The following is a 27,814-nucleotide window of genomic DNA, read 5'->3' as shown; positions in this document are numbered from 1 at the left end:
CCATCTGGTACATGAAGTGATGTGGCAAAATGGTAAAGCACTTGGGCTCAAGGGGACAGCCCTGGTTCAAGTCCAAATTCTGCATCATGTTAGCTGTATGGCCTAGGTGCAAACCTCTTTACCTCTCTGTGCCTCAGTTTCCTCATCTGTAAATGGGTATGATAGTACTACTTTAAGGTTTGTTGTGAGGTTAAATGGAAAAATAAATACAAAGGCTAGCACATGGTCATCACTTAATAGATGATAATCATTGTCATTATAATTGTTGTAGCTATATTAATCCCCACGATAACTTTGTGAGGTTTTTGGGGAATGTACTATTATCCCCATTCTGTCTGTGAAGAAAGTTAAGACAAGGAGAGGAGGAGAAAGAAACTACCCAAGGTACCCAAGGTACCCAAGGTTACCCAAGGTTGGAGGACTGGTGGGTGGTAGGATCAGAACTGGAACCCAGATCTCCAAAGTTCTTGTCCAGGAAGAGAGCCAGCCGGGAAGTGACTGTCCTGCCTCAGCCAGGGCACTTTAATTCTCTTTCGGAATAGATGGAATCTTCCAGAAATAATGCCTCTGACTTTGTGTCATGTAGGGTCAGAGAGATGAAAAGTGCAATGCCATGGCACAGATCTTGTAGGATAGGCAGGACCTCATGACGGCCCTCATTGTATGTTCGGTGATGTTCATTCCTGCCGCAGAGAAAGAATCGAAACCTTTTGATGAGCCCTAGTCTCTTCTTTTGTGTTCACCCAGCTGGGAAGCAAGTGGCCAAAGAGGAGGGCAGTGTAGAAAAGGTGTAATGACATCGTGTTTGAATGACCACGTGTGCTGATGGTTGTTCACCCACAAAAATAGGGCCCCACGAGGACCGTTCTTGGCGGTCATGTCTCCCGACCAGCTGGAAAGTCCACTGCTTTTCAGGATCTGTATTTCTAGAAAGCTGCTTTTATTGCTACGTTTTGCTTAGCAGTATTTCAGTGCCAGCTGTTAAACTCTGAACTTTATGTTCTAGGAGTCTTGTCGATACTGTTTATGCCTTGAAGGATGAGGTCAAAGAACTGAAACAGGTAATGAAATATAAAAGTCATTTTCTCAGCTCATAGAACTGATGAGGTGGGGATTTTTATTTTCCTTGTGTCTTCAAGGTGGGTCTTGTTGGTTTATCCCATGTGGTCTTGGGTTTAAATTTCTCAGGATTGCTCATATACCTATTTAGCAGTTTACAAAAGGGTCCCCAACTTAGTTATAACTTTCACGCTCTCGGACATTTGTAAACAGAATTTTTTTTACAAAGCTAAGTCATCCGTGAGTGGATAAGTGTAAAGAGAACCATAAATCTTGAGTTGTGGGCTCCTCTAGAGATGTGATCCCCTGTTTCATGATGCACACTCTTCCCAGTGTTTGGGGACTGGCTGTGCCTGGTGACGGGGTAAAGGATGGACTGGAGCGGGGAGAACAGAGACTGGAAGAACACTCGGGAGGTTGTCACAAAACTCAGGGTGAGACAGAGGAGCACGAGAAAGGAAAGTACAGTCAGTGGTGACGGCTGCTAACAGGATAAGCAGGAGGAGCCCTGAGAAGGGGCCACTTGGTTTGGGAATTGACAAGTCTTTTCCCATCACAGGAAAATAAAAGAATGAAGCAATGCCTGGAAGAAGAATTGAAATCAAGGAGGGACCTAGAAAAGCTGGTCCGGAGGCTGTTGAAGCAAACTGATGAGTGTATTCGGGCCGAGTCCAGTAGCAAGATCTCCATCCTTCCATAACCATCACTGTGCGGCTGGGCAGATGTTGCCTTCGGGACATCTTGAAATGTCCAGCTTCAAACGCTCTGTTTGCTCACTTCTTCGGTTTTCATTTTGTATCGGAGTCAGTCTCTCTCTCTCTCTCTCTCTCTCTCTCTCTCTCTCTCTCCTTCGCTTTCTCTCTCTGTCTCCCTGTTTGCTTGAGTGTTGGTTGGTTGGTTATTGGTTGGTTGTTTTCCTTCTGACAGATCCTTCTGACAGGTGGTAGAAATCTCCCCAGAGTCTTTTCCATCCGATGAGAAAAGGGAAACCTAGTGTAGGCAAGTGACTTAAATGGTCTTCAGATGGCCTTCAATTCATAGTGCCTCTTTACCAGCCATTACCCCTGGGTCACTCTTTTGCGGCTGGCTACCAGAGCAAAGTGGCTGGCCGTGGCTTAGTAAATGTGAACTTGACTTTTTCTCGAATGCTTTCTTGTATCTGGAAGCCCCTCAGTACCCAATTTAATGAAGGCGAAGCTCCCCGAGCTGTGACTAGGGTAGGGTGAGTAGAAGACTAGCACATTTGCCCAATGACCCAGCCACCCTTCCCCGGGTGATCATGTGCCACCCCTCAATGCACACTTTTTATTATTATTATTATTATTGTTACCGCCCTGTGTTGTCTGTAGGGCCAAGAAGACAGTAGCACCCTTATTTCTTTTGTGCGGGTTGACATTTTCACTCTACGGGGCAGAAGCCCCACGCATCCATGCCAACACCACACCCATTAGCAAATTGCACTAGACAATCTTCCCCTTCAGCAGCAGAGCTGGCCATCTTTCCCCAGCGCATGATAGGTTTCCTCCCCTAACCTTCTGCCTCCCGCGTAAGGTTTATGTCTCCCCAGTGCTTTAAGCCAACCATACCAAGTGGTGCGTAAACTAGTAAGTGTGCGCTTTGCTTACTTTTAAAAAACACGGACTGTGAGCCGCTCCTTCGTCCACACTGCGTATTCGCCTCGCGACTTCTCATCCTTCAAAACGATCTGCATTGAGGAGATATTGTGCCCTAGTAGACAGCTTTAATTCCCCGTATTGCTCTCCCAGATACGCTGTGAGAAGCTGTATGTTCATCAGCCTCTTCGAGTAGGGCTCGAAGCATCATTTGCAGAGATGTGCTATTGGTCCGGTTTGTATATCCAGAAAGAAAGGACCCCTCCGGTGGTCGTGCGCTGGTTACTAGTGAAGCTGAGTGTTTGGAACCGGTTCGCCAAAGTTGCCCTTCGGATCAAGTGATCGCCTCTGTAAGTGTCTCAAAAATGAGCACCACGTAAACCCGGTTTAGAAGAGGGTCACAGAAGAGCAGCACCCATCCGAATTCGACACAATCGAACGTTGGCACGAGGCTCCGGGACAGAGCAGCACAACCCGCCCCTCTCTCTCCCAAAGACAGGTGCCCTTGGGCAGGCAGGGACGATCACTGGAAAGAAAGGCAGAGGGCCAATGGACCGGTCAAGGTTGTCTTCCAGATACGTTTGACGGGTGCCTATAAATGTGGGTTTTGCAAGTGTTGTCTAGAAACCAAACTTGAAGCTTGAACACCCCCAGCCTGCTAAGCCCGTTTTCCTTTTTTGGTACCGGGGGTCTCAAGTTCCCACAGCTACACAGTACGGGGCTGTTGACTGCTTGCCGCCCGGCAGAAATGACACACACCATCCACGGGAAACGGACTATTCCCGCCGCCCACCATCAGCCAACCCCAGGCTGTGGAAGCCCAGCAGTCTAGATGTGCCGTCCTTCACCTAAAACTTAACAACAGCCACACAGATCTTAGCGTCCGCCCCGTCTGGGGTTAACCAATGGCTTGCAGTGAATGGCACAAACTATACCCCTAGGGAACATTGTTGCGATTGCGAAATCCTTTAGTTGATAAGGTGTAGGATTGCTTAGCGTAGCGAAAGGTCTTTATTTTAAAGTGACGTGTACCTATGCATGTGTCTGGAACCCGGCCCTTCTCAGGAAAGGCCCTCGGTACGCTGGGTACTGAAGCTTGCGCCGAGTGATGTCCGCACTCGCACGTTAAACAATAATATAAAGGAAACGAAGCCATGTTAGCCCGAGAGCAGTGTCTCCGTAGTTGTGTCGTTGACAATACTCTACAAGTGGGTTCCTGTCACCCTGTAATTAAACCGCTGCCCTTAGAGGCTTTGTAGCTCCTCTTCCGTCGCGTCCCTTCTGACACAAGCTCAGATTTTCTAACTTGTTTTTATTTTGAAGACTTTTCCAACGGACATTTTCAATAAACAAGAATAACAGTGCTTTATAAACTAAGTCCTGTGTTTCTTTCCTTTTCTCCCCCCGCCCCCACCAGCTGGTGGCAGTTTCCTCCCGCGTGTCTCCACTCAGGGCAGGGGACGTTTGCTCCCCACTTTACAGAGATACTTCATGCCATGAGATGGGACCTTCCTTAACCTCTCCGCCCCTCTCCTTCTGGCCCCAGCCTACGACCTGTCTACACCATTTTCCGCCCGGTGTAGGGCTTTCGTCAACCAGTGGTAGCCTCTATCTTGCCCACAGTTGGAATGCTGGTGTCAGCAGTCACGATGAAAATATTTGCTCCCCCTCGAGACAGATGCATCTGGTCCTGCCCCCTTAAAAAAATTTTTTTTTTCATTTTATTTAAGTCCAAGCTAGTGAACATACGGCGTGGCATTGGTTTCGGGAGTAGAACCCAGGGATTCATCGCTTACGTATAACGCCCAGTGCTCATCCCGACAAGTGCCCTCCTTCATGCCCATCTCCCCACCCAATACCCCTCCAGCAACCCTCAGTTTCTTCTCTGTATTTAAGAGTCTCTTATGGCTTGCCTCCCTTCCCGTTTTTATCTTATTTTTCCTTCCCTTCCCCCATGTTCATCTGTTGTGTTTCTCAAATTCCACATATGAGTGAAATCATATGGTACTGGTCTTCCTCTGACGGACTTATTTCACTTAGCAGAATACCCTCTAGTTCCATCCACGTTGTTGCACGTGGCAAGCGTTCGTTCTTTTTGCTCGCCAAGTAATATTCCACCGTGTATACATACCACGTCTTCTTCATCTATTCGTCAGTCGATGGACATCTGGCTGTTGTCAATAGCGCTGCTATAAACATTGGGGCGCCTGTGCCCCCTCTGAATCATCATTTTTGTATCCTTTGGCGAAATACCTAGTGGTGTGACTGCTGGGTCGGAGGGAAGTCCTACTTTTAATTTTTTGAGGAGCCTCCATACCGTTTTCCAGAGCAGCTGCACCCGTTTGCATTCCCACCAGCAGCGCACGAGGGTTCCCCTTTCTCCGCATCCTCGTCAACACCTGTTTCCTGAGTTGTGCCCCCTCTTATGTTTCTCCCCAGAAGCCTTAAAAAAAAGACCTATCCCAGGCTCCCTTGCAGCTAAGGCTCCGTATACAATGTGAGTGGTTCCAGGGACCTGTTGGTGGTTTCTGTACCCCAGCTTACAGAGGGTGCAGCTTTGTGCATGGGAGACCGTAGCAGCAGCAACCATGACCTTGAATCCATCCGTCCAGTGGAGGCCCCCCGACTTTCACTTCCGTAGCCAGTGACTTTGCAGGCACCTAGTATTACCTTTCTGCTCACCATGCCTTTGGCAGTTTACGTTTCCTACTCTGAAGTCGTAGCTACGACGCAGCACCTCCCGGGTGCTAGGCTCTATCCTAAGTGTTTTACATGGCTAAGCTCACAAAACCCTCCCAGCGACCCTATGGGGTATTGGTTATCCCCATCTTACAAATGGACAGAGGCGCGGATGTTGAACAAGATAGCGGGGTGTGTGGAGCCGGGACGTGAAACCCTGGTCTGTCTGCCTCTTGGATCCGTGCTGTCTCTACCACGTTTCCTCCTCTATACTTGGCACCTGCTAAGTAAGCTTCTGCCTCAGCCATCTACTCGCCTGAAGTCGCTACTGAACTTTTTTTTTAATATATGAAATTTATTGTCAAATTGGTTTCCATACAACACCCAGTGCTCATCCCAAAAGATGCCCTCTTCAATGCCCATCACCTCCCCTCCCCTCCATCCCACCCCCCATCAACCCTCAGACTACTGAGCTCTTAATTGGAAAATCCAGGGAAGCCTTTTCAACTCTTATCTTGATCTCTCCACAGTGTTTGACCCTCGCCTCCTTGATAGATGTTCCTTGGCTTGCATGAGCCCAACTTTTCTGGCATTCATCCAACCTGACCAACCCCGTCTCCTTTGCTGGCTCTGCCTCCTTTGCCTGTCCCTTGAACATTGGCTGATCCTCGACACTTTTCTTCTCCTCTTCCTTTCTATAGCCTCTTCCTGGACGGCCTTGTCTACCCCTGTAACTTCATTTATCACAACGCAGGTGACTCCCGCGTCCGTATTTTCCCATCGCGATCTTTCTCCTGAGTTCCAGACCCATGGATGCAGCTTTTTGCCGGACGGTCTCAGCTTGGGTGTCCTTCAGCACCTCAAACTCAACATATCCAAAGCTGGACTCCTCATTTGCATTCCCGGGTCTGTTCGTCCAGTGTTTCCCATCCCAGTGAACAGCACCCCTGGCCACCTCGTTGCCCCAGCCAGGAAAATGGGCATTCTCCTCCACTCTGTCTTCTCCCTCAACCGTGTATAAGTTTATACATCAATGCTTTATAAGTCTAGCCATCCATCTTACCAGTTTTAACTCTCTTGTGTCGTCTGAATTCCTCTCCATCCTCCTGACCATCGCCTATTTTTGGCACTTGTCACCTCCTTCCCTCTTGTGTCACCTTCTCCAGTCTGTCCTCTTTCGTGCCAGTAGAGTGATTACCTGCAAGATGTATGTCACTCCTCTGTTTCAAAATTTAATCTCTCGCTATTCCCCAGCACACAGCAAAATTTAGTCTCCATGAATTTCCCCTAAGTCCTGTAATATGCCTTTTGTCCTTCCTAAAATCCCTTTCCCATACCTGTCCATTGAGCAAATTCTTCCCTTTCCATTAGGGGGCAGCTCAAGTATCTATGTGAACTCACAATTTCTAAAATGCGTGCATATAGGCGTGTCTCTGCATGTGAATGTGTGTCTGTATGTATTACGATTGCCAGACAAAATACAAGGTGCTCAGTTAAATCTGAATTTCAGATGGGGCACCTGGCTGGCCCAGTCCGTAAAGCATGTGACTCTTGATCTTGCGGTCTCAAGTTCAAGCCCCACGAAGGGCGTAGAGCTCACTCACTTTTTAAAAATTTGAGTTTCAGCTGTACAACAAATAATGTTGGTAGAGATCATGTCCCAAATATCGCATGGGATGTATGTATACTAAGGTTTTCAGCGTTTACCTGAAATTCAAATATAAGTGGGTCTCCTGAATTTTTATTTGCTAACTCTGACAGCTTTTGTATGTGTGCGTGTATATAAAATATATATTTATATTTCTTAGTTTATTCTTATATATATTTAGTCTCTCACTATATAATTAGTGTATATATATGTTTCCTGGGAGCAGTAAGCACTTCTACTCCGTGCTGAAAGGCAGCAGAGCTCCTTGGAGAAATGGCTGAGTCTATGGCTAACGCAGGGAAGGTACTAGATGAGCCTGGAACATCTTGTTGTGCCAGAAAGTAACAGAATGCTAAAAAAAGAACCCGATGGAGCCATGTTTCAAAGACGCAGGGGCCAACTTGAAGAGGCTCCCACTGGCCACATAAGGGAAAGTTTGGGCACCAAAATAAGAACAGTAATGAATTAGAGAGCATTGGGAACAGTAGAAGTCTGTGAGTCCATACTAATCAATAAGTGGGGAGAAACAGCAAGCTCTTGTGTACAGACCCTGGTTAGTGTTGACTCGTAGACGCGCAAGGGACACGGGAGCGGGAAAGCCATCACGTCGCCACCAGCGTACTAAAGACTGATTCAGGCAAAAATGACTGTCAGATGCTAAATCAAGGGGGAGATGATGATGCGAGAGATACTTGCGTAGTCTCAGAGTGTCTCCCCCTGGGACTGCTTCCTAGTTACAAAGGGGAAAATGGTAACTACAGAATGGAGACCTTGGACAACACCTTCACCGAGTGATCAAAATTCACATCAGCGATGAGAGGCTGATGGCCATTGTGTGCGTCCAGATGTGGTAGGAACCCTGAGAAGAACACAACATCGTGTATGTAGTTTTCCATCCAGGAAGGCATAACTGGAATTTAAGCATGAGGAAACATCAGACAAAATAAGGAACATTCTTTTTTTTTTTAATGTTTATTTGAGAGAGAGAGAGAGAGAGAGAGAGAGAGAGAGAATGAGTGGGGCAGAGAGAGAGGGAGACACAGAATCGGAAGCAGGCTCCAGTCTCCGAACTGTCAGCACAGAGCCCGACGCGGGGCTCGAACCCACAAACCACAAGATCGTGACCTGAGCCTAAGTCGGTCGCTTAACTGACTGAGCCACCCGGGCGCCCCCGGAACATTCTTTTTTTGTTTTAAAGGGGAGAGACTGTTATTTAGAAATGTCAATGTCATTAAATACAAAGAAAGGCTGTGGAAATGTCCCAGATTAAAGGTGACTAAAGAGACATAACAACTACATTCAATACCTGACCCCAGACTGGATCCTACTGGAAGGGGAAAATGATATTAAAGGACATTATTGTATCACTTAACAGAATTTTCAGGAATACAAATGGCAGATCAGTATCAGCGTTAAATTTACGGAAGTTGATCAAGTGTAGAGTTGACTCTTTTTTTTTTTTTTTAAAATTTTTTTTTTCAACGTTTATTTATTTTTGGGACAGAGAGAGACAGAGCATGAACGGGGGAGGGGCAGAGAGAGAGGGAGACACAGAATCGGAAACAGGCTCCAGGCTCTGAGCCATCAGCCCAGAGCCTGACGCGGGGCTCGAACTCACGGACCGCGAGATCGTGACCTGGCTGAAGTCGGACGCTTAACCGACTGCGCCACCCAGGCGCCCCTAGAGTTGACTCTTGAACGGCATGGGGGGCGAGGTCGCCAACTCCCCCGCACAAAAATCCACGTATAATTTTGACTCTCCCCAAACGAAACCAACAGCCTACTATTGACTAGAAGCCTTATTGATAACATACAGTCAACACATATTTTGTATGTTGTATGTATCATACACTATATTCTTACAACCAAGTAAGCTAGAGAAAAGGAAATTTATTAAGAAAATCTTAAGGAAAAGAAAATACGTTTGTAGTACTGTACCCTATTTCCTGCATGTAAGTGTGCCCACATACTTAAAACCTGTGTTATCTGAGGCTCACCTGGGCTGTGGTTATAAACAAGAATATCTTTCTTCTTAGAAAATACACGCCGAGGGGCGCCTGGGTGGCTCAGTCGGTTAAGCGTCCGACTTCGGCTCAGGTCACGATCTCGCGGTCTGTGAGTTCGAGCCCCGCGTCGGGCTCTGTGCTGACTGCTCAGAGCCTGGATCCTGTTTCAGATTCTGTGTCTCCCTCTCTCTCTGACCCTCCCCCGTTCATGCTGTGTCTCTCTCTGTCTCAAAAATAAATAAACGTAAAAAAAAAAAAATTTTTTTTTTAAATAAAAAAAAAAAAAGAAAATACACGCCGAAATATTCAGGGGCGAGGCCATGATGTACAAAACCTCAGATGGTTCAGAAAAAAGATACACTTGGTATTTATATTAGTATTTTTGCAACTTTTCCGTAACTTTGAAAGAATTTCTAAAAAAAAAAAAAAGCTCAAGTATTGATTGCGTCCTCAGGGAATCCAGATTCCAACACCCCTTTTCCGTGTCCCCGCCTTGCACTTCATTTGCTTGTGTCTTTTTCCACACCAAACGTGACGTACCTTAAGAGGAGAGCTTCTCTCCTTTCCTGTACATAAATTCAGAGCCCGATACAGGGTCAAGTCCGTAGTACCTACGCCGTATGTGTTGAGTGGAAGCCAACCGGGGGTCTAAGCTGTCTGCGGGGCAAGTTGTGAGGAAGTGGCCAGGAGGCTGGGTCACTGGCCAGACCCTGCAGGCTTGGGAAGTCAGCCCAGACACCAAGACTGCCCTGCACACGATGCCCGCGGTGAGCTGACTCCTGCCCGCGCCCCCGGACCCTTCATCCACGCGCACACCTCTGCGGTCTTGTGTGCTCCGTGCTCTCCCCCGGGGGCTCCTTTCCTCCACCGCAACATCCTTTAGGACCCAGTCTGTGCCACCGCTCCCGGAGCTTGCACAGGTGTCGTGCAGAAGACTGCACGTACCGTCGATCAGTGTTGGATGGGTGGCCGGATGGGTAACAACAACAACAAAAAGAAACAGTAACCAGAAATGGGCATCAAATCTGAGTTAAAGGCTGTGCGTTCGAGACATTCACAGCAGAGAGGTGCAGGAGAGAGGAGTAGGGTTTGTGACGGATTATTGGACTCAGGTGGGGCTCAAGTCCACAGGAAAGCGTGCAGAATTCAGAGGAGCTCCAGGAGCGGGCCGTGGGAAGTTCCCTGTGTATTTCACTGGCGTTCTTGAGAGTTGCCGAATCGCCTGCTGGGGTTACTCAGAGGAGTGTGGTCTGGAGGGGGTACATTTGCGTGCTGATGTCCTTTAGATTGGAAATCAAGGGTCGCAGGCTTTTTTATTCATTTTTTGAGAGAGAGTGTGTGTGAGCGGGGCAAGGGGAGAGAGACAGGGAGGCAGAGGATCGCGCTGACAGCAGCGAGCCCGAGGCGGGACTCGAACTCACAAGCAGATCGTGACCTGAGCCGAAGTCAGGTGCTCAGCCGACAGAGCCACCCGGGCGCCCCAGATTACAGTCTTTTTAAAAAGAAACCTTCCTAGGGGCGCCCGGGTGGCTCCGTCGGTTGAGAGTGTCCGACTTCGGCTCAGGTCGTGATCTTGTGGTCCGTGAGTTCGAGCCCCGCGTCGGGCTCTGTGCTGACCGCTCGGAGCCTGGAGCCTGCTTCGGATTCTGGGTCTCCCTCTCTCTCTGCCCCTTCCCTGCTCATGCTCTGTCTTTCTCTGTCTCAAAAATAAATAAAAACATTAACAAAAAAAATTAAAAGAAAAGAGAAACCTTCCTAAATACCCTCAATGTGGGTGTGGTCTTTGGTCTACTGCCTGGGCAAGGCCTATTTTCCTTGGTCTCCTACATCTCAACCATTTTAAGATGCCTTCCTGTGCACTTGCACCGCTGGGTGCAGGCAGGTGTTCTGGGGGCCGCGTGGAAACCCACCTGAGCGCTGCTGCCTATGACGGTCCGTTCCGGACTCCAGGTTCTGCTGGGCGCTCTCGGGGAACGACCTCATTAAATCCTCACCAACCCTGTCAAGCAGGTATTATCATCCCCACTTTCCAGACGTGGACACTGAGGCCCACAGGAGGAGAAGTGATTTGCCCTGGTTATAAAGTTAGTGAAATAGCAGAGCCTCGATTAAAACTGTATCTGTCTGACTCCAGACACAATCATTACACGGCAGTGAGTATTTCTGCTTTAAAACATTTTTTTTTTTAATTTGAGAGAGAGAGAGAGAGAGAGAAAGAGAGAGTGTGTGTGTGTGTGAGAGAGAGAGTCAGGGAGAGGGGAAGAGGGAGACAGAGAATCCCAAGCAGGTGCTACGCTCCGCATGGAGCCCGATGTGGGGCTCGATCCCACAACCCTGGGGTCATGACCCGAGCCAAAAATCAAGAGTCTGCGCTACTCAGGCTCCCCTCCAATTTTTTCTTTTTTAACTGGAGGTTTCACAGAGAAAAAAATTGTACTTAGTTTCATGTTCCGCGTTTCTGTTGCCTTCGTTTAAGTGCGATTTCCCCGTACGAGGAGCACACTGCATTTTGTAGACATTTGCTTCCTACCAGGTAACAGAGATCGTGAATATTTCATACTAGGCTCATTTTCTCTTTCTTTGGAAATAAAAAGCATTGGTCATTTCAAGCCTTCCCTCCCCCAACCCTTAGAGGGAATGTAAAAGTAACATGTTTGTTAAAAAAAAAAAAAATGGAATGAAGTTAGATAATTTACAATCAGAACGTTATAGGTAGACCAGAAATGTCCTCAGGTCCTCCTCATTTAGTAGAACAACTTTGAAAATGTTCAAGTTTGGAACAACTGCATGTACCGTTTTGCGACCTACCATGAACTATTATAATAAAAACAGATTCTTTATTTTTTTATTTTTATTTATTTTTAATTTTTTTGAACATTTATTTATTTTCGGGGCAGAGAGAGAGCATGAACAGGGGAGGGTCAGGGAGAGAGGGAGACACAGAATCGGAAACAGGCTCCAGGCTCTGAGCGGTGAGCACGGAGCCCGACGCGGGGCTCGATCTCACGGACCGTGAGATTATGATCTGAGCCAAAGTCGGTCGCTTAACCGACTGAGCCCCCCAGGCGCCCCATAGAAATAGATTATTTATTTTTATCTACACTATAATTCTCATTCTCTACTCCCCGAGTACGTTTTTATCATAGAAATGTTGTCAACATAAACTATTTTTACAGTATTGCAAATTTTTTTTTCTTTGCTTTACCCAACCCCCAGAATTATTTCATGAGCTACTTCACCGAGTGATAAGCAGCTGCATTTATTCATTTTTCCTTCATGCGATAAATAAAGAGCCAATTCTATGTCAGGCCCTGTGGTAGACACCGAAGTCACCATGAACAGGTGAATAGGACACAGTCTTGGTCCTCAAAGAGCTCACAGAATAGTAGGGACGTCTTCCACTTGGCTAAGAGCTGTGGGCACGGTGGGGGAGGGGGAGGGGGAGGGGTGTTCCAAGCAGAGTAAACCTCATGCGGTACCGAGGGTTGGAACTTAAGACGCCGAGAGGCGTATTGGCAGGAGACGCTGAGGCAGGGGAGTGGAGAAATCAGACTTGTGTTTAAGAATTCACCTTGGGGGCGCCTGGGTGGCTCAGTCGGCTGAGCGGCCGACTTCGGCTCAGGTCACGATGTCACGGCTCGTGAGTTCGAGCCCCACGTCGGGCTCCGTGCTGACGGCTCAGAGCCCGGAGCCCGCTTCGGATTCCGTGTCTCCCTCTCTCTCTGCCCCTAACCCACTCGCCTTCTGTCTCGGTCTGTCTCAAAAGTAAATAAACATTAAAAACAAAAAAACCACACAAGAAGTCACCTTGGCTGTGTGTGGAGGTCAAATGACAGGGAGCAAGAGTGGAGGTGGGGAGGCTGGGAGCCTGGTGTGGCATTCCGGAAGCGAGGTGACAGTGACGCGGACTTAGGATAGTGGCAGCCGAGATAGAAAGAAGTAGATTAACGTAGGAACTGTTCCAGAAAGAGAGCTGATTATGTTCATGCCGGTGTGGACGTGGAGTGAGCACAGTGGGAAGGAGTCGAGCCAGGTTTCTGGCTTGGGGAGCACGTGTCTCGTTGTGTTGGGGGAGGGGTCAACAGTTCCCTTTGGACCCATTGGGCTGGGGGGCCTGGGCCCACCATTTGGAGATGCAGGCAGTTGGGGACAGACTCCAGGGGGGCAGGTCAGGACTACAGGCATGAAGGTGGTGCTCGAACCCATGAGCTGGCAAAGCGGGGGAGGTGGCCTGCTGCGAGCATGTGGGACGGGAAGAGAAGAGGGTAACGGGTGGGACCTGGAGTTCTTGGAAAGGACAGGGTGTCCTCATGAGGAAGTACTCTGAGGGGGTGAAGGCAGTTGGCTTGGTGAGGCTGACGCTCAGGGGAAAGAAGGTTCTGGGCCGGAGCTACGGGAGGTGTCCTTTAGGGAGCAGTAGGAGGTATGAGAGCAGGAGAAATAGACTAGAAAATGTAGTCTTTGTATCTAGAGCATTCCTTCTGGTAACAGATGTGGTCAGCAACTCGGTCGCCAGAGGCCAAGATAACGGGGAGATACCATTCCCAAAGAAGAAGAAGAAGGCGGGGTGACGTGCAGGGGCGATGTTTAAACCCGGGAGGTGAGGATACGAAGACTAAAAGTTTCGTCCAGGCTGGACGTAGGTTCCCTTTGGAGGAAGCCTACCAAAGGGGTGATGCCTCTCGCCCTCCCCCGCCCCCACGACCCCGCCAGGCAACTGTGGCTGTGCACAAAGTGGCACTGAGCTACCGCGAGGCAGGGAGAGTCACGGCCCGGTGTATGGTCTCTTTTCTCTGGACCAGGCCAAGCCCTCTTCTCAGCTGGACCTGGGGTCCTGGCCTTCCTACGGGAGCCTGACATCTATAAGAACCTCACGAGCAACGTCTCCTTGCTGTCATGGCCGCTGCCCCACCTCCTTCAAGCGTCCCATGCGGAGGACAACGCGGAAGCAGGATATTCCGCTCCGGAGGACAAGACGGCACTGTGGACGTATCGGTACGTGGGTCCCCGAGTCAACACATGTCACCTCTGCTCACACCAAAGTTCTCTTGTGGAAGTGCACAGCCGAGCAAGTACAGCCACTCTGGGTCTCTTATGTGAAAAATCCCTCTATCTCAAGGGACAAAGAATGGCCCTGTCGGCCTCGGTGGAAGGATGGAGGGCCAGTTTCCCAGCTCCAGGCCCTCTCGCCTAAGGTAGAACCACCTAGGCAGCTATTAAAAAGGTAAAGCAGGCGCGCCTGGGTGGCTCAGTGGGTTAAACGTCTGACCTCAGCCCAGGTCATGATCTCACGGCTTGTGAGTTCGAGCCCCGCATCAGGCTCTGTGCTGACAGCTCGGAGCCCGGAACCTGCTTCGGATTCTGCACCCCTCTCTCGCTCTGCCCCTCCCCTGCTCATGCTCTCTCTCTCTCTCAAGAATAAATAAACATTAGAAAAAAAAATTAAAAATAAAAAGGTAAGGCAACTGCTTCTCATCTAAGCACCCCCCCTCACCTCCAGCCTCGCTAAATTGTGATTGATCAAGGGAAAAACAAAGTCTCTTTTTAATCTCCTGCAGCCTTTCCAGAGCAGGCTGGAGATAAAGACCCCGATCGCTTTTCCCTGAACGGGCTTCACATCATTCATCAAAGGCTATCGCAGACCTCCGGGGACTGTGCTGTCACCAAGATACTTTGTGGTGCAACCGAGCTTGAGAACCGAGTTCGCGAAAACATCACCAAGGTCGGAAAGAGACCCCCTCGGAAAGATCCCCCCACCCCCCACCCACCACCCCCGCCCCCAACCCGGCGGCGGCGGGCTCGAGGGGCTGGATCACAGCAGTAATGTTAAGGGCTCTTTATTATTCAAAAAATAAATAACAAGATAATCACAAGTTCACTCTGGAAACAATGGAGACTGCAGGTAGATACGAGAGATTTCCTTTAAATACAGTCATTTCGGGAGGAGGAGTGGGCAGGCTGAGAGCGGCTGCCTCTGCTCTCTTCCTCCCACCTACAGTGGTGGAGACGGGACAGGGTTGAAATAAGAGAACCGAGTAGTAACAGCCTGACTGTGTGCGGATGAGGGGGGCGGAGGAGGGAGAGAATGAGTGTGGGGCGGGGGGGGAGGAGGCGGCCGGGGGGGGGCAGGGTTTTTCAGTTCTCCGCTGCAGCAGACTTTCTAGAGCCTGCCCCCTCCGTCGTAGGGGCCGCAGGAACCCGGAACCAACGTCTTCAGTAATCAAAGACATCACCCACGGAAAGACACTGCACGCAAAGACACAAAACTAAACTTGACGAATTTTCTGCCGTTTACTCTGAACTCAATCTGTGCATAATGGTCTCGTCTTTTCATGGGGCTCTCCGGACGTCTGCCTCGGGTGGGGGGTGGGGGGGCTTGTCGCTTCAGACTATAGACTCTGACGGACCGGGGCCTGCTTGGGCTGCTCGGCCCCGCGGTTCGCGAGTCGCAGCCCTACAGGCCTGGGGGTGTATAATAAATAGTTCTCCGCGAGGAGGATCCTAGGGTTATAAATAGGCAGTTCAACAGGGGGTGGGCTTAACTGCTCTGCTGTACTAGAAGACCACCAGCGTGAGCTCAGCCGCGGCCTGCGAGGTGCCAGTGTTCAGAGTTTGAGCAAGCCAAAAGACGTGAAGCCCGTCCCGTGGCTCACTTGGCTCGGATCAGTCACGTTCACGAACACCGAAGCACCTGGATGCAGTTCGAAGACTCCTCCCAAGTGAATGGATTGCTGCCCACAGGGTTTGGAGGAACTGCGGGCATTTGCAGCTCTGAGTAAGACTCTCTCGGATCCACTCGGGGAATGCAGGCAGAGGCTGGCTATAAACGGAGCTTGACTCGAAGCTTCCCGATTGGAACAGAAGGTGACTTGGGCGTAGATATAATAGAGTCCTTGTCTTTTAACGGCCAGCTGCTTCCCATTCTCGAGGGTTACCAAGTTGCTGCTTATGGTGTAGTAGCCTTTGGGGGCCCACTGGAGAACTGCAATGGAGAGGGGAGATTCATGGTGAGATGACGCGTACGTGGTTCGCATTCTAACACAACACAGAGTCTAATGTGGGACCCTGGCTTCCTCTACGAATGAGAGTTTGGGGGGAGAGGGGCTCCTGAGGACCCTTCCGGACCTCCGTCCACGGAGCAGCTCCTGACAACTCGGCAGCGGCTTCCGACGGAGCCGGGTTCCAATCCGGGCGTCGTGCAAGCCCGCACAGGTCACTTAACCTCTCTGAGCTTTTTAGTTCCTCCTCTGTAACACGGGGCTGGTAGCACAGCGTCTTTCAGAAACTTGTTCTGAGGATTAAGTACAGCCACTGAACGCGGTGAGTTTCCTTCTTCCTTTAGAGCTTTGGAAGCCGATTTGCCCGTGAACTTTAAGGTGTGAGTGATTTCAAAATTCCACGTCATAAGTCACGCACGCTAACCCGGTCAGACAAAGCCCTTGCTAACAGGAACACTGGCATCTTGCTCTCCTGGGATTTCACAAAGTCCGAGAGCTGCCCGTTCCACGTAGCTCAGCCTTAGCCCACAAGGGGAGAGACCCCATTTCTTCCTCCCTGATCGTGCTGTCGCAAGCCCGACCTGCCTCCCACAGCAAGGACTAAAATTAGGCAAGGAAGTATGAAAATAAACCTGTCATTTCACTGTGTGTTTTGATCTTCCATTGTAGTGGGGCGTCACCAACTTGAAAGTACCTGTGTTCTTGTGGCGAAACCTGAGTACCCACCAACAGTGTGCCATTTTCTCGGCTGAGATGTTGAGTGGGTTCAAAGTAGTGTGTGCGCCCGATTTCAAATCTCAGCTCCCACAGAGAGCTAGACTGCCGGCTGTGGGGGTTGGGGAGAAGTGAAAGTATCGATCATTTGCTTCCTTGAGCTCTTTTTTTTTTTTTTTTTAATTTCCTATTTGGTGGTCTATCGGGGTGTCAGATTCAACCTGTCAAGACTCATCCTTCGGTAACAGGAAAGGCGTCCTGAAATGTCTGACATTTCTTGGCCCTCCAGACCACTCCAGAAAGGACGCTTCATTACGGGGTTTTCACTTTGGGACCGTTTGACAGAACAAGGGCGCGGGTTCTCTATCTTTTAGTCCACCAACATTATTTTCCTAAGCCCTTTTACCTAATCTTTGTCCTTGCTGTGGGATCCAGGTCAAGTTTGTGGCAGCATGAGCGGGCAGGAGTGACGGCTTTGGGACTGGGGTGGGGTGAGGGATGTTACTGTCTTGGCATCTGATCGCCTGTGGGCCTCCTGGGATGCAGATGGGGAAATACGCTAGGACCAATATCGATCATGGGTCTTTGGGCAGAATCTGAGCACCGTGGAATATATCCAAGGGCCAGGGTCTAGGTACAGGTGGACAAAGACCAGTGGGAAGCTACTCTTCTAGGTGGTGGCTCTGTTGCTGTCATGCGATCTGGATGTGCCAGTGTCAGGCGAACAGCCACCCCGGACATGCCCGTCGACTTGTGATGTTTTCCCATAAGTGTATTTTCTGAGAATGGCTACTTGGCAGAATTATTAAATGTTGTAGGAACAAGGGGTGGGAACGAAGGGCTTTATGCGGCTCTTCCACCATCTAAAGTACAGAAAAGTAAGCTCAGGAACGACACCTTACGTTTGGAGAGCACATGACAGTGTAGCCTTCTTCCACATTGGCTGATGTGACGCTGAGAGCCACCCCGTGAGTCAACGAGGCAGGAAACAGCGGTGAAGGCACTGGCCCGAGCTCATCTAGCAAGTGGTAGTCACAGTCCTGGAATCTCAGGGTTCAAAAACTTCCTATCCGGTGCTCTTCCTTCCATATCATGATCTCCGACAATCATTTATGGGTTACACCCACTGAGACGCCCAAGCTGCCTCAGATATGAGGTGGTGTCTCCTCTCCTCTCTCTCTGTCTTCTATTTCTATCTCTGTCTCTTTCTCATTGTGGGTGTGTGTGTGTGTGTGTCTCTCTCTCTCTCACACACATACACACACACACACACATGCTGTGTCGAACTCCGTTCTGGAGCACTGTGCTACATGTTTTCCCGAGGTGGTTTCACGCTCGTGTGCACATTTCCACCCATTTGTCAGATGCAACGCACTCTCTGGCACTGGCTATCTCAAGGCACACGAGATCTTGGTTGAAAAAGATCTCAGAGCCAGGATGATGGCAGAACACATATGGAAATAAAATCATTCAGAGTTGCAAAGATTACGGCGTGTCGTCTGTTGTTACTTCATCGGAAAAGCTAACGTCCTGGCAACGATCGATCTTTGCAGAATGATTTTACCTTTAATTTCCCCGGGGTTGGCCCCAGCGAGCCTGGGGTTAATCATACAGGGATTGACAGATGGCGGGAAATACCTCCGGAGGCCCATTTACGCACAGTGAAGAGGGGTTAGCATGAGGGATGCTCCCAGTCGGGAGGTCACTCACTCCCTGCCATCTCTTCTATGTTGTCAGAATAATGGTCCCTCCACCCAGCAATTCATTTGGAATCGGCCATTGAACAAGAACATAATGAGGACATCGGGACTGCTTCCCACCTCCTTTTGTCCCTTCAAGGCCCATCTGTCCGTCGGAGCTCACTTTGAAGACAAAGGAGGGCGGACGAGAGGTGTATGGGTGGGTTGGTAGACTGGGCCCCAGAGGAAGAGAGGAACCTGCCCAGTAGGCCGTGTCGCTTCAGCATCCCCGCCCTCCCGCCCGGGTGCCCGACTCAGGTGCTTTGGACTTACCAGACGCTGTGCTACTGCTGGCCTCACTTATGACATGTGCTGCAACTCGAGGATCCTGGTCGCCTGAAATTGAAACCAAGAGCCAACTGTCAGGCCAAGAGCAATGCGAAACTGCCCGCAGAGCCATTGGGTCTAGTTCTCAGCCACGTAAGAGAGGCCGGGCTTAAACCGGTTACGCAAAAGGAAAGGTAAAGTGGTCTGAAGTCCCTGCCACAGGGACAGGTTGGTTTCGAGAATCCGAACGCCTGAACCGGCGCTGGGCACCGAGGCTGCTCCCCTCATGGCTCTTCGATACCCGACTCCTCTCTACCTACGTGGACTCCGGCTAAACTCCTGGTCTCCATGAAACGTATTTGGAAGCTTTGCTTTTGGAAATAGCTCCCATCCGCTGGGGATCTCACTGGGCGCCCAGGCCGTGTCTGATGTGGTCAGGCAACAGGCCAAACTATTGTGCCTATCTCGAGTTGTTTCTCGTGTAGAAAGCTTGCTTTTTAATCAGATGTGTTGATCTCCTGAGTGCAGAGACTATGAGGAAGTTTCTCCCCCCCCCAGTAATGGGCCTGATGTCAGACACCTTGGAGGTGCCCTATAAATATTGAATCAAATTGCATGACCTAGATAAGCAGTTTCGTCAAGTTGATCCTTTCCCTGCAGACCGCTAGACAGATCCATGTGAACTGGTTCCTCAAATTTCATTCTGAGGACAAAAACCTTCGTGGAAATCAGATGACCCGTCGCGAGTGTCCAGAAAAGGAGGTGGGCGGGAGAGGAAAGGCCCTAGAAAGCATCATAGGAGGAACAGTGGAAGACACTGGGGGTGTTCAGCCTGGAGAAGACAAGGCTCAAGGGCCACGACTGCTGTTTTCAACATCTGGACAGTTGCTGCATAAGAAGAATTCTGCTTTGCTCAGTACGGCCCCCAAGAGCAGAACTGGGTCCAGTGAGTGGGAGATTACAGGAACGACTTTCAACTCCAGAGGAGAAAAGATTTCTCTCGAGTGGTATAGCAATCTTATTATCATTATTAGAGCCACTTAAAAATGGACCCAAGGTGCCTAGGCATGTTGGATCAGAGGACAGATGGTCAGTGCCGTTGTGAAGGAGATGCGTATCGTGTGGGTGGTTCTACATTTGAGAACCCTTCCAGTCGAGACCCTTTCCGCCCCTGAGATGTTTGAGATGTTCTGACATCTCAGAAGAGTAGAACGTTGTCACACGGTATCGTTCCTCGATCCCAGATGCTCCACTGGCCACGGTCCCCCATGAAAACCTGTTGTCGCTGAGCGGTGAACGCCCCTGCTCCCAAATGATGACTTCCCCATAGACACGTATAAACAAAGCCTTCCCAAATCGCAGGCATTAGAGAAGGTGTCGATTTGGCCATCGTATTCCTGTTTTATTTCTAGGGCTAAAAGTTCCCTCATTCATCAACCGGGCTGTTCAGTGTCATCAGCCCAAAGCTTCCTTTTAGTTTTTAAGTATTCATAAAAATGAGTAGAGAGCAACCTACCTTTTTGCATCGCAACATTTTTTTCTTTCTTCGTTTCTTTGTTTAGCATTATCTCCTAAAATAAGAATCATTGCAAAGGGTCATTTTGACAGGAAATCGGGCGTGGGGGTTTTAGAGGTATCATTCATTGGGCGTCTGTCATTGCTTTATCGCCTGTTCCTGGTGAGGATGACCCCAGCCTCCCTGCCTCTGACAGGTATTGACAAGTAATGCTGAATGGGGAGACGTTTCTACCCTGGGAACTAGTATATAGAATGATATTAAACACGAAGCACGGTGTGTGTCTATTGGAATAAAATTGGTCTGAAATCTCTCAGGAAATGGTAAGAGTAAGTTCGACCTTGGGAAGAAATTCCAGACGATGAAAAGACCCTCAGACATTTTTTTTTTTTTTTTATCCCGGTCAAGGGGATGAGGGAATTCTCTGGTTGCTGGTCGCCTTGCGTGGCCTGTATTTATCTAGAGTAATCAGCAGATGGGAGACACAGATAATCTCCCAGTGATGCCAGCGTTCAAAGGCAAATGCAACACTTCTTAAGGGGTTTCTTTTCACTTAGCAACTGGGGAAAGCTGGAGGTACTCAAAGAAGTTAACAGGGACAGCCCTCAACGCAAGCAGGAAGGTAATAATGGCTACGGCTGCCATTTTGAAGATCCTGGATACAAGGCCCGGAGGGCTTAACTGGCTGGCATGAGGTCACCCAAGGGGTCTGGGGGTGGAAACCAAGAGCAGAAACCATGCGATCACATTCAGAGGCCGACTGAGCTCACGCCATCACTCTGGACTCTAAATACAAGGGAGGAACACGGTAGTATTTTCACATCTGATCATCAAAGTCCCATCACCGGACTCCATTTTCTATAGGGCCCTTCCTTTTCCGTTCTTCCCCAGAAGGAATCCGTGGCGGTACTGTTGGGGGTCTCGTTGTAGGCTCAGCTCGGTTGCCAGAAGTGAGGGTGTAAGCCACAGAGCCCTAGCGGGGAATCTGAGCCTCGAAATGCTCACAGGGGCCCGCAGGGCTTTAACTTTCCACTTGAGCTAGACTGTGGCGCTGAGAAAGTGCGGTGACAGGAAAATGTTTGTGAGACAGCAAGTAAACAAATGAGTATTTAGTGTCTTTTCAAAAATGGAGTGTGATGATCGAGGGTGAGATACTTTTAGGCTACGTGAAAACGTGAAGTCAGCAAAGTTTGTCTTTTATGTGCCCAGCCTTGCCTTTCTGTGAACTTTCCCTCAGCCGCACTCCCCAGAGCCTTTTGCCCCCTTGCTTCACTCCCCACCTCGACTGAAAGACTTCTTAAAGTTGACTTTCAGAAAATCTGGGACTGGTTATTTCTCTCTTAGTGGGAGGTCTATGTGGCAGGGATGGACAGGCGGACCTTTACCTTGAAGAGGAAATGCTTTGACACCTCAAAGACGTCTCAGGCCTCAGTGGGCAGACGACCCTGGAACCGACCAGTCTAGCGGGGTGGGGTGGGTAGTATGTTTTAGTGTGAAATTACACTATTCAACATGCTGCCTCCACTTACCCTAGCATAAACCCTGAATCCCATCCTGTCCAAGTGACAGGTAGGTGTTGCCTGCCTCAGGAGATAATGAGTTGCCTGTTACTAGAGGTGTCCAGAGTTTGGCGACCGCTGGGTAGGGACTACTGGGGAGAAAACCGAAGTCCTGGGTTGATAATTGCATCTGGTGATTTCTTTCTTTCTTTTTTTTTTTTTTTAAAGTAGGTTTTATGCTCAGTGTGGAGCCCAGTGCAAAGCTTGAACTCACGACCCTGAGATCAAGACCTGAGCTGAGGTCAAGAGACAGACACCGACTGAGCCGCCCAGGCACCCTTGGATCCGGTGATCTCTGGGACCCCTTCAAGTCCTATGATTTGGAGCCCCCAAAATCAAACCTTAGGTTGCCCTGGACCGGTCAGACCGTGAACCCCAGAAAGAAAGCCTGTTAACGCTCACTAAGAATATTAAAATCCAGTTTGGGGTTACTATGCGGTTGGCCTGTTGGATTTTTTTTAAGATTCCAAAATATTGTTTAGAATGAGAAATTTGGGGGAACGGATATTGGAAAGGGGGTCGGTCTTGGAAAAGGACTCGTTGTCTAACCACTGCGCGTATCATAGGTACACAGGGCTTCCTCTGTCACACGCGAGGAGCCCTGGGTGGCATGTTGAGAAGGTCTGCCTTTCTGGCATGTGAGACTTTGGAGCTGGCACTATTTTTAGGCAAGCAGCTGGAGGGGCCAAGCCGGCTGTCCTCCTCGCTCCTATCCTGGGAGGCTGGCTTGGGAAGTTTTACACATCTGACCTAAAATAGAGCCGTTAGCAATGGGCAGTGGAACTGTAAAACTCTCAGTAAGAAAGAGGGAGGAGAAAACCCAACAGCCACTCGCACTGCCCTGGAGGGAACGCAAGGCTGATCGTATAATTACAGCACGGCAGAGCAGATAATCTCAGCCCTCTCACTTACAGACGAGAAAACAGGCCCAGGGAGGTGAAGTCACTTGCCCAAGGTCACACGGCCGAGCGCACTAAGTAGGCCAGTTGGATGACTGACTGTTGTTCTGAAAGTGGCTTTAATTTTGCAACACCTCCCAATGCCCCGTGGTTCTGGCGAGAATCCTCGAAGAACCAGAGAAACTCAAGTCATGAGAAACTCAAGTCGTTTCCAAGCCTAACAGAGAAAGAGGAGTCTCCATCTAAACCCTAGGTTGGCGTAAAGAACGCAAAAGCCGGCAGCAGATTCGGGCTGCGTTCTGATTCCTGTAGGTGACACCTTCATAGGCTTCGGAGTCTTCGCTATTGGATTAAATTCCACCTCAGGGACAGTGCAGGAGGACAGGCGTAAGCTCAGGTTGCATCGTAAGCCCTTTACTCCCGGGTTGAATTGCAGAGCATGTATGTATGTATGTATGTATGTATTTATTTATGTTTATTTATTTTGAGACACAGAGGGTGAGTGCGAGCAGGGCAGGAGCAGAGAGAGAGAGGGAGAGGGAGAGAGAGAGAGAGAGAGAGAGAGAGAGAGAGAACCCCAAGCAGGCTCCACGCTGTCAGCACAGAGCCCGATGCGGGGCTCGAACTCACGAACCGTGAGATGGTGACCTGAGCTGAAATCAAGAGTTGGATGCTTCACCCACTGAGCCACCCAGGAGTCCCTAAACTATACATCATTTATACGTGAGAACCAACTCCTGTTGGCTTATCTAGATACCGCCCCCCCCCCGATTGGCACAAAACTGCCTTCAACGTGGGGAGCTGCTTCCTATTCACGGCCCCAAAGCGAGCTGAGGGCCAAGGGTACTTAGTGCTCTGAGAGCAGAACAGGCAGAAAGACTTTTTGATGCTCTGCCTCAGGAGAAGGAGCTTCTAGACTCCTTGTCCGTGATGACGGAGTCCATGTTGTAAATGACATTCTAAAACTTCTTGTTTGGGGTACCCTTCAGAGGCCCCAGTGACTACAGTGATTTCCTGCTGGGTCCTCTGTCCGTCTCAGGTGTTGCCCGGCCCTAGGGTGGACTGGCTTCACCGGCAAGTGGTGTTACGTAGGGTCTGGTGTGAGCGGCACCGAGAAAGTCCGTCCCCCCTTCCCCACACCTCTCCCCACGAGCAAAGGAAAAGACCTCCCTTTGGTGGCGCCTGAAATTCTGTCACCGGAGAAACATTCCTTCCAGTGTGAGAGCATCAGCCTTGCGAAGTCCCTGGTGCCCACCGTAGCCACCTAGCGTGGTGGAGGCAGGACCGTAACGTGGCCACAGGTCCCCAGCGAGAAGGCATCGAGGTTTGGATGGAAAGACAAGAAAATACCGGAGGACAAAGTCGGTGTCCTTCGTCATGTTCACAGAGGCGGCTGCATGTGTGAGCCCGTGATGTGTGCGAATGCGGCCGTGAGAGCGCGTAATGTCCCCGGGAGAGGCCTTTTTGTTCTTCTCAAGAACGTTCCTATGAACACGCGCCCCTCCCATTCTCCTTTCCCTTTTAACATGGGATCTCGGCTTCATTTTTCCTTTCCTTTTTTGGGGGGGGGAGGGGGGAGAGGGGGATACCTTTACCCACGTGTATGTATGCACCTACGTATGTTGGTATATGAAACAAATGTCTACACTTTTACATTGCCAGGTTTCCGTCTCCCGACCTAGCAAAAGCAGTAAAGCGTTTCGATGACACTTTAACGAACAACTGGGCTCCTTACCTTGAGAAAGGCTTCAAACCGGCTTTTAATTTCCTCACAGTTCAGTAAGGATAAGGCCCCCTCTCCTTTGTTGCATTTCTGTAATGTTTTCATGAACACAAAATCTTCATAAAGATTCCTTTCATCTTCTATCTGTGAAGGGACAGGGACATGAGAAACATAATTCTGGAACATGCAGCTAATGACGTCTGTCAGTGTAATCGCCAAAGGCAGCAATTAAAACGCCATATTGTCTGAAAGTCCAGGTAGAAATCACAGCCATTCTAATAATATTCTAGAATGATCTATCGCTCATTGGTCCAGTAACGATCGGTCACTGTGAGCCCAGTCTATAAAACAGTTTTCTGCTGAGCTCGTTTGCCTACTTCATTTTAGTTTGTGCATTTGACTGAAAGAGCCCACCAGGCCAAACACAAACAAACAGACCCAGAACCCCCCCGTCTTTTCGCAGCTGTGAAAGCTAAAACTTGACTAACCCAGTGGATGGCCTCGACCATCCCTGCCCCTCCTTATCCTGATGGTAACCTTCACGGCCTTAGTTCTAGGCTGGCCTCCCAACAGAGGGCATTCAAACATCCCTGGGAACATGCAGCCTCCGGAGGCCGAACGCCCACCATTCCTACACCCAGACTTTTCGGACCAGCCAGATAATTGATCAAGTTTCTCCTCTTCATATATGATCGATGTTTTGTTGGCCCGGCCGGCAATGCCCCGCGGGGGAAGTGGATAGACACACGGAGACAGGATAAATCCTAACGGTTATTTTCCCCTCGGGATGCAAAACCGCCTGCAAAGTTGCTCCACTGTTCTGTTCCTGGAAGTCCAGCCGCTTAAGAAGGTAAAACCCCTCGGAGGGAGACTGAGGGGCTTGCAGCTACCATCAGTGTTTGAGGAATTACAGAGAGAACGCCACGTTTGCCGTAAATGTGCAAATTCTGGGACTTAGCCGTGCCTGCGCTGCTCTGGAGCACTAGGACGTTTCAGATCAAATTCACACTCTCCTCTAGTCGGCAATTAAAAAACAAAAGTTGTCTCTAGCAGAAGAAAAGTGTAGTTTTTAAGCAAAACTTGAGCGAATAACCACAGCTAGTGTCCGCATAGGACAAAGCCTGTTCGAAGCTTGCTACAAAGGCCAAATTCACTTAACCTGCGGGGTGGACACTACTCTCGTCCCCATTTCTCGAATGTGGAAACTGAGGCCTAGAAATAAAAAATGACTTGCCCGGGATCACGGGGCCAATAGGGAGCCGAGTCGCGGTTTGAACCCAAGCAGTCTGACTCCAGAGCCCAGGCTCTGGCCCAGAGACCAGAAGAGGACACCTTGTCCTCCAGGACGAGGTGCCGAACGTGATGCCACGAGACCATGTCTCTAGTTGGGTTCCTACCATTGCCCATCGGGGCAGAACGGACCCCAACCGACCCGCCCGGCGGTAAGGACCCCCACACGTAATTAATAAGGGCTTGTGGTTCGTCTTACCTTGTCCAGTCTTCTGTGAAGATACACAGCAAAGAGTGCTGACCCAATCATCTGGGTGATGAGAAACACAGTAAGTAAATACATAAAAATTTTCATACTGACGGGTGGTCCAGGGGCCACGGAGCGGGGAGCAGTTTGGCTATATGTTTCGATCATGCTGTGTTAGAGTTGGAACGAGATCTTCAGACCGAGGAGGTGGCAGCAGCAGCATGAGAACACTGTCAAAGTGGCCACCTTACTCAGGATTAGTTAAGAGCGCACAATCGTTGCAGCCCACACTTCCTGGAAATTGTGTTTCGCAGTCTTCTCTCCCAGCAAAAAAAAAAAAAAAAAAAAAAGTTACGTAAAGGTTTTTCTTTTCTTTTCTTTTTTTTTTTTTAATTCTACCCATATCATTCCCTTCCAGGCTTTCCCTTTTGTTAGTAAAGAAGAAACAAGTTTCTTCTTCCATACATTCATTCTTGCCTTGAAATGTCACAGGCTTCTTAACAGACAATGGCAGTGTTTTTCCTATCGCTAACTTTCTGGGTTCACCAGTTTCAAGGAAAGTGACAAATTCATCCACCAGCAACCGACTTATTTCAATTTCAATCTTACTAATACCACCCAGGAACCTGGCGTATGGGGAAAGAAACAAACGTCAACAAAAGTTTGGATTGATTTTGTGGCTGCTGGGCCACTGGCGAATTGCTCCTCGAGACTCCTTTCATCTTTAGAACCCAACGAAATCCCAGAAGCTTGTCAAGTCGGGTCTGCATGGCATAAAGCACAAAGGAGGGCTGACAATTATTAAATAGAATTTAGCTGGAAAGGTAATTCGAGAAAAAGAAATTTCTCCAAGGCCAAGAGGAGTAGGGTCTTGAAAGAAATCAGTCCCAAGCTCTGGGATCGAGGTTAAAGTGGGAATCTTGGCTTGACTTAGCCGGATTGCTTGTCTACGCTGTTCTAATCTGTCAGATAATGGCTCGGAATAGAGACAATAGGCTCCAGTTAAGAGACCTGAATTCTAGCCCTTGCTCCACCAACAAATCGCTATGGACCTCAGACAAATCACTTGACCTCTCCAGGTCTCAGTTTCCCCATCTCCAAAGAGCTGCCTTGCCTAGCCTACAGGCTGTTGTGAAGATCAAATAAAAACGTGCACAGGGGCGCCCGGGTGGCTCCGTCGGTTAAGCGTCCGACTTCGGCTCAGGTCATGATCTCACAGCTCGTGGGTTCGAGCCCCACGTCGGGCTCTGCGCTGACAGCTCGGAGCCTGGAGCCTGTTTCGGATTCTGTGTCTCCCTCTCTCTCTGCCCCTCCCCCGTTCATGCTCTGTCTCGCTCTGTCTCAAAAATAAATAAACGTTAAAAAAAAAAAACTTCAAAAAAGGTGCACAAAAGATCTTTGAGACGTGTTAAGCAATAGACAAACAAGTCGCCCTGCATTTGGGGGAATTGGTTTAGCCGAAGAGAGTGAGTTTTCGAAATAATTGTTACCTCCTTACACGCTAGTAAAAACCAAGAGAACAACAACGTCAAAAACACCCAACGTTTTGACAACACATTGAATCATTGAGGGGTGTAGGATTATGCATTTCTCAATGGTTTTTGCGTCGTCTCATCAGATTGTCTTCAAAATAAAAGCAGCTGTGGAAATCCCTACCCCACATCCCAACCTGGTCAAGAAACCATGATGAGATCACTTTGGTGATTCCTATAAAATTGTTTTGAGAGACAAATAGGAAATGTAACAAAGTGCTCCGGCGGGCACACTCTCTGTATAGTTAGCACCTGCTCTCTTCCCCTCCCACGCGTCAGCATCCTGTCCCGGGCCCAGATCTGTGCAGCTCCTCACTGCATCTGCCAAGTAGGTGGCTTCGATGCACATGATAAACTTCCATCCGTCAGGTCAGAGGCTTCAGTT

The 27,814-nt window shown here is 49.4% G+C and overlaps 2 protein-coding genes and 1 long non-coding RNA gene across 5 annotated transcripts in view; 2 read left to right on the top strand and 1 right to left on the bottom strand.

Annotated features, from left to right (window-relative positions):
- Positions 1-4,049, top strand: part of ARHGEF6 (Rac/Cdc42 guanine nucleotide exchange factor 6) — a 100,254-nt gene extending 96,205 nt beyond the window's left edge. For all 3 annotated transcript variants that reach the window (XM_047082026.1, XM_047082028.1, XM_047082027.1), the window contains 2 exons: positions 1,007-1,061; positions 1,619-4,049. In XM_047082026.1, coding sequence (XP_046937982.1) covers positions 1,007-1,061; positions 1,619-1,759 — 196 coding nt within the window. In that variant the 3' untranslated portion in view covers positions 1,760-4,049. The remainder of the gene's footprint in view (positions 1-1,006; positions 1,062-1,618) is intronic.
- A 9,103-nt stretch (positions 4,050-13,152) lies between these two features.
- LOC124513967 (uncharacterized) lies at positions 13,153-15,076 on the top strand. Its single transcript, XR_006962559.1, has 2 exons — positions 13,153-14,000; positions 14,564-15,076. It is a non-coding gene; the product is annotated as an uncharacterized LOC124513967 (long non-coding RNA).
- A 196-nt stretch (positions 15,077-15,272) lies between these two features.
- CD40LG (CD40 ligand) lies at positions 15,273-26,160 on the bottom strand. The gene is made up of 5 exons (XM_047082058.1): positions 25,910-26,160; positions 24,433-24,564; positions 20,240-20,294; positions 18,730-18,792; positions 15,273-15,987 (listed from the first exon to the last, which is right to left on the bottom strand). The coding sequence occupies exons 1-5, from the start codon at positions 26,063-26,065 to the stop codon at positions 15,611-15,613; spliced, it is 783 nt and encodes a 260-aa protein (XP_046938014.1). The 5' UTR covers positions 26,066-26,160; the 3' UTR covers positions 15,273-15,610.
- Between the last annotated feature and the right edge of the window lie 1,654 nt (positions 26,161-27,814).

Source organism: Lynx rufus, unplaced genomic scaffold, assembly GCF_022079265.1.
Source record: "Lynx rufus isolate CCGP_SWC_20201006 ecotype Redwood Valley unplaced genomic scaffold, mLynRuf1.p SCAF_19, whole genome shotgun sequence".
In the NCBI taxonomy this organism is placed as follows: Eukaryota; Metazoa; Chordata; class Mammalia; order Carnivora; family Felidae; genus Lynx; species Lynx rufus.
The sequence above is the reverse complement of the archived record's forward strand: the minus strand, read 5'-3'. Positions and strand labels throughout refer to the sequence as shown.

Bases quoted from the DNA above. Each gene is read 5' to 3' on its own strand.
- CD40LG (XM_047082058.1), bottom strand. From the start codon at position 26,065: ATGATCGAAACATATAGCCAAACTGCTCCCCGCTCCGTGGCCCCTGGA. The intron at 20,295-24,432 runs GTAAGGAGCCCA...TTCTTATTTTAG, and splicing joins GGTTTGAAGCCTTTCTCAAG to GAGATAATGCTAAACAAAGA. The intron at 18,793-20,239 runs GTAGGTTGCTCT...TTTCAATTTCAG, and splicing joins AAATGTTGCGATGCAAAAAG to GCGACCAGGATCCTCGAGTT.